At 47.6% G+C, this 6473-nt stretch overlaps 1 protein-coding gene across 1 annotated transcript in view; it reads left to right on the plus strand.

Annotated features, from left to right (window-relative positions):
- Nucleotides 1–5869, plus strand: part of LOC119396726 (flavin-containing monooxygenase 5) — a 65068-nt gene extending 59199 nt beyond the window's left edge. Inside the window, exon 5 of the mRNA XM_037664032.2 lies at nt 5393–5869. Coding sequence (XP_037519960.1) covers nt 5393–5743 — 351 coding nt within the window. The 3' untranslated portion in view covers nt 5744–5869. The remainder of the gene's footprint in view (nt 1–5392) is intronic.
- Nucleotides 5870–6473: the final 604 nt, after the last annotated feature.

A 6473-nucleotide genomic window follows, 5' to 3' on the forward strand; every position in this document is an offset into this window, starting at 1 on the left:
GTGACCTCAGAGTTCAAATGCCAATTAATCTACGCATCGCGTGATCGTGCCCACTTTCTATAAATAATTGAGCATTTCTCCCTCTGTTGTGGTAGTCGGCACATTAGCGACACGTGCTGCACGCAGTGCGTGTCTGTACTATAATTTTGGCCGGTCTCTCGCTTGACGCGTTCTTCTGGCAACGACGGTGACCGTCCGTGAAGCCTGCACGCGCTGCGCGTGGCCGCAATTTGAAAGACGTGAAAAACAATTAGTGCGCAGTTGTCCCTTGAACTGAGCATACATCTTTCGGCACGCCCATACAGGCCGTGCCGAAAGATGTATGCTCAGTTTCCAATATCCCGCGAAATAACTCTAAATAAATCTTAGAAACGTTACAGTGCACATATATACGGGGACAGAATCAAGAAGAAACAAGGCACAGACGGGACATTCTGTCCCCGTCCGTGCCATTCTCGTGAACTTTGAATAAAACAGACTTTATGCCTGGACGAGAGCAGTGGCGTGTAGTCTGGGGGGTGGCTTAAGGGTTCAACCCCCCCCCCCCCCTCACCCCGGAAAATATTATCGGCTACGAGAGGGTCCGGGGTCGCTCCAGCGCTGGTAATAGAAAACAGATAACAATGAGACAGCAACGCCTAGACGGACTCTCAGAAGTATGCGATTGCATTCCGCGCAACGGCTTTTACAGACTCAGTGAACATATGTCCACCACATACAAGAAATGCCGAGATTCAGTACCCATTTGTGTGAAGAATTACTCGCCGTGCACCGCGCACATTTTGACAGGTCTGTAAGAAGGTTTCCGTCTAGCCTCGTTTGTGCCCTCCTCAAAAAAAAAAAAAAGTATTTCAATAGAACTCATCTCGTACTGACGTTAATCTGTACGTTAATGCGCCTATACCTTTGAAGTAGCCACATGGCAACGCATAAGCACGCCATGCAGTCTGGGATAGGGCACCTCGATGCCAGCTGGTATCGAGGCGCCCAGGTCTGGGATCCTCTCTGGCGCCATCTGCTGACACATTGCGGAACAATGCTACAGTTACCAGCTAACTGCAAAATTCTGCACATAGTACTGAATCGCACAGTGCATAAAGTATTAAAAACTTGTTGTCGTCGAAACTTCGAAACTTTCGTGCTTGTCCGGCGCTTGAAAATTCGCAGCCCTAACTTTATCGTGGACGAAAAAAATCCACTTCTGCGCAATGATAGTCTGTAGGCGGAAGGCGCTATCGAGGTTAGATTTGGTTAGGCTTACCATGTTGCCGCGTGGGCACGCGTTCTTCCTGGCGCAAAGTTTGCAAGACAACCGCCCGGATCTTCGCCAGATCTCTCCGCAGCGCGAGGTAATTACTCGGAGACAATACAACAGAGGTAATTAATGTTATTCAGGTAATGCGAGCAGCAGAAACAACAACACGGCAGGCATATACTAACCGGTAATTGCACGTACACCGGTGACTAAGCAATAAGAACAGCGATTTCGCCAACAATCAGTACAGTGCAAATAATTAGGTCGCGCAGCGAGACGTAACAAATAATTAGGTCGCGGAAGTAAACAACGTTTGTGCGAATGACGTACAGGAAGCTCAACTAAACGTGTCAGCCTATGAAAATTGACCTTCACGTGACGCGGTTGGCTGACCTTCAAGAACGTTTTTGCAAGAGGGGAGTCCGTATTTTCAAGGCCTCTTACTGCTTCGCAACTAACATTAAATATAATTTCACATGCGCATTCGAGACAGCCGACATCTCAGTGCTCTACCCTCCAGGGTGGTCTAGTGGTTGTGGTGCTCGACTGATCAAGCGAAGGTCGCGGGTTCGAATCCCGGCCTTTTTCGAAGGAGGCGAAAATGCTTGAGGCCCGTGTACTTGGATTTAGGTGCATGTTAAAGAGTTCCAGGTGGTCGAAATTTCCGGAGCCCTCCACTACGGCGTCCCTCATAATCATATCATGGTTTTAGGACGTTAAACGCCAACAATTACAATTATTATGACACCTCAGTGCTATATAGTTTCCTATTGTAACTACGAATAACGAATGCATTTCTGAATTAGATGCTTTCTATAATCTGCTTGATTTTGGCGCAAGCGGCAGATATCGCCAATAAACGCTTAGACATGGGTGGTGAGTCTTCAATGAAGTTACGAATTGTGAAGTGTAGATTCAACGTTACTGCAAACAGCCCTATGGAGAAAGTCTCTATAAGTTCCGTTGAATCAATAAGTATTTAAATCATGACCATAAATATCGTGAGGAGTGTACCGACACTCCAAAATTGATTTTCGTGATGTGCTGATGCAGAAAAACGGCGTGAGTGTCAGTGGCGCTGTCTCACCGGGGTAAATAATTGAGCGCAAGGGGCCTAAAGGCATTCGCTGTCGAAATCGATAACATCGCTCCAGCGGTCTCTCACGAGAGGCCGTGCCGGAACTGTAGATTCTGGGTTGATAACCTGCTTTGTTCGAGAGTCATTTAGAAAGCCTCAAGCTGATCTTTATGTCAAATCCTGTTTTGGCACCTCGAAACAATGCAGGATGGGGTGGGATATGTTGCCTATGTATGGAAAGTGTTTTTTTTTCTTCATGTTCTGGCTTGATACGCCCTTCACAAGTCAAGCTTCATACACCCAAAACATTCACTCGATAATCTAGTTCCTGAGGTTTTACGTGCGATATGATTACCACGACGATATGATTATGAGACACCTCGTATAGTGGACGGCTCCGGAAATTTCGACCACCTGGGGGTTCTTTAACGTGCACCTAAGTCTAAGTACACGGGTCTCTAGCACTTCGCTTCCATCGAAATGCGGCCGCCGCAGCCGGGATCGAGCCCGCGACCTTCGGGTCAGCAGCCGAGCACCGCAATCACTAGACCACAGCGGAGGCCCAACATACATTCAAAGCTTCCGCTGACTCTGATTGTACACTGGGTAAAATTCCGTCGACATCCTGCGCGGTCGTTTCGGGCGGACCAAGGATTTATACCTGAGGAAAAAAGTAGCAGCGAAAACACACAAGACGCCCCACATAGAAAAGACACGGCACACACAAGCGCTGTGCACACGCAAGCGCTTGTGTGTTCCGTGTCTTTTTAGGGGCGAAGCTCCTTAAAGCGGCACCCGTTCGTCCCTCGTAGTGCGTAACCAGTCGTAACGCTAGTACCAGATCTTGACCTCCAAGGTGGTGCCGGTGGGAGATTTTTCCTGTGCGTTGTTGAACAATAAAAAAATTCGCAGCGTGCGCGTTAACTAAAAACCGAATTCTTCTGTCTCTCATTCCCCATTAGCAGCCATTGGCATGTTCCAGTAGGAAACGTTAGTAGAAGTAGAAGTGTAAGTGTTAGCTAAAAGCCGACTTCTTCTGTCTCTCATTCCCATTAGCAGCCATTGTTTACCTCCAAGGTAGTGCCTGGTGAGATTTCTCCTGTGCGTGATTAAACAATAAAAATTTTGTTCAAAACGCCGTCGATTGATGAAATAAACCAACGAAAGACGCCAGATGTTTTCTAAAAGCAAAACGAAAAGACGCCAGATGTTTCTAAAGCAAAACGAAAAGACGCCAGCTGCTTAACGAAAGACGCCAGATGTTTTCTAAAGCAATGGTTTTTCTAAACAATGAAAATTCACAGCGTACATGTAAAATTAAAGTGAGCTGCAAGTTGTCATAACTCTCATCGAACCTTTAGTATAAACGCGCCCGATCTCACGTCGGTGATGATGTGCTGGGCAGAATTCACGGAAGATTCACGGTTTACCGATGAACCTCCGCAGCTTCGCCCACTCATCATCATTCACTCCGTGGATATGCTGTGATTTTTTTTGTGTGGGGCGTCTTGTGTGTTTGCGCTATTACTTTTCCTCAGGAATATGTACCAACTAGGTCCAAATGCAGTATTATTTCAGGGATTTATACACCCCCTAACAGCCCCCCCCCCAAAAAAAAAGAATACGGACCCTACCCCCCCTCCCAATCACACACACACTATTCTTCCTGACCAGCCAACCCCCCTCTTCCCAATATCGAGTTTCTGGATAAAATCCTGGAGCGGACGTCCTCCTCAGCGTTCAGCCTTAGTACGCACGCTTTCATGAGCTCACGCGCAGCGGACGAACAAGCGACGAGCTCGATGAATAAGCCGACGAGCTTGCGCGCCGACACGGCTCACGAACGACCCTGGCAAGAAGGCGCGATTCCGCGACCGGCATTGCTCGCCATTCCTCGCCAGACACAGCCATTTCGCGTCCACTCGCAATAGCGCACTCGCGCTTATAGCAGAAACGCCGATGCCACGTTCTTCCTGTGTCTGCTTCCAGTGTACTTCGGTGAAAAGCAAGAAGAAAGATGCGAGGTTTTTTTTTTTTTTTTTTTTTTTTTTTTTTTTTTTTTTTTTTGTCACGTTCCGCTGAAGCGAAAAACGACGGACAAGGACGGCGGAAAACGCGGAACGAGAGTACTTCGCGGCGGCAATCGCGCCGCGTTCCTGTGACTTCTTTTTTTTTTTTTTTTTTTGTCTGTCGCTGCGATTAGTACGAAAAAAGCAACCTTGCGCAAATGCGATCGGAACTCGCGAACGGCGTAATATCCGTTAAATATTACAAATTGCCGCCATCCGTCGTTCTTTATGTCACGAAGCAAAACCATTTGTGCGCTGTGGAGCGCCGCATATATACGCATGCGGACACAAAGTAGAAAAAAATATTTCTGAAGCAAATATTTATTCGTGATGTGCCGTAAACCTGGTATGTGATGTGACTGTGTCCCAATTAACGGAATTGCCCATTGAGCCTCGAGAACTCGTGCGAAACCTTTTTATGTCGGATATGCATGACGAGTCATTATTGCCCCCCCCCCCCCCCCCTGAATGCAAGTTACGATATCCCGTTTCAAAACACACGAAGGTTTTTCGATCACCCACGTGCTGCTTCAACAAGTGCTACGCCTTACAAATCTCCATTACTCTTTTTTTTAAAGATCTGTACCAAATACCTCTGCCTTCTCAATAAGTGTACGCCACCGTCGCAATAAACAACAAAAAAAAAACGACAGCGACGTCATTATTCGCCGCTTCAAACTGCTCACCAATTAGAGACAAGGTTTGAAAGGAGTTTTAAATTGACAAGGCCAGTGTCCCAGACTGACGGGTGGCGCCAACGTTACTAGATAAGCTAATCTAGTAACGTTGGGTGGCGCTGCCAGTCTTTAGCAGACGCATATGAGTTTTATGTCTACCTCCTTTTCCACAACGGTGCGCTTTCAATTGGTAGTTCGCGTTTGTGCTGTCTGTTTTCCTTCTTTTGCGCGCCAAGCTTTCTTTACGATGAATTCCTACCAATTAGCTCAACTACCTGTCTTACTGCTAACCGTGTCCCACGTCCATTCGCAGCTGGCCAACGAAATCGGCGTCAAGCCTAACCTGGCGCGCCTCGCCCTCAAAGACCCACAGCTCGCATACCGGCTGCTGATCGGGCCCAGCCTGTCGTACCAGTATCGTCTACAAGGACCGCACAGTTGGCCCGGGGCGCGGGACGCCATCTTGGGTTACGAACAGCGCGTGCGCAGCGCGCTCTGCACGGGGCCCGATTTTACCGCCACGAGGGACGGAAAGGGGGCGCTGCTTACCAAGCCCAGCGTCGAGTTCCTACTGCTCATCACCATAGCCGTGCTGTTCTTCTCGTGGCTCCTGTCCAGCGGCTTCTTCTTCCCCGAGTCCTGGTCGCCTGCTCTACGTGTTTGACGAGTGATATCAGACTGACTCAGTACATTCACATCGGAATGAGTGTATACAAGTTACTTCGTCTCTGTAAAGAGACTATAATTTAATGCTTCTCACTATGGTGCTGGAAACACCTTATTAAAAGATATTCGCATTCAAAGGCATGCTCTGACGTTGCTTCTTGGAGTTCGTGTTATGCTTGATTTATTCGAAAATATGCATCATACACAGGCATGTGAAGGGTTCCCCATTAGGGGGGGGGGGGTCAAAGTTTCATCGCAGCGACCCCCCCTCCCCTCCCCTCCCTTTGGTCGTGTCCAAAAGACAATAGGCGTCACCGTGTATGAAAAAAAAAATCACAGCATATCCACGGAGTGAATGATGATGAGTGGGCGAAGCTGCGGAGGTTCATCGGTAAACCGTGAATCTTCCGTGAATTCTGCCCAGTACATCATCACCGACGTGAGATCGGGCGCGTTTATACTAAAGGTTCGATGAGTTATGACGACTTGCAGCTCACTTTAATTTTACATGTACGCTGTGAATTTTCATTGTTTAGAAAACCATTGCTTTAGAAAAATCTGGCGTCTTTCGTTAAGCAGCTGGCGTCTTTTCGTTTTGCTTTAGAAACATCTGGCGTTCTTTCGTTTTGCTTTTACAAAACATCTGGCGTCTTTCGTTGGTTTATTTCATCAATCAACGGCGTTTTGAACAAAATTTTTATTGTTTAATCACGCACAGGAGAAATCTC

This window comes from Rhipicephalus sanguineus, chromosome 6, assembly GCF_013339695.2.
Source record: "Rhipicephalus sanguineus isolate Rsan-2018 chromosome 6, BIME_Rsan_1.4, whole genome shotgun sequence".
Classification (NCBI taxonomy): Eukaryota; Metazoa; Arthropoda; class Arachnida; order Ixodida; family Ixodidae; genus Rhipicephalus; species Rhipicephalus sanguineus.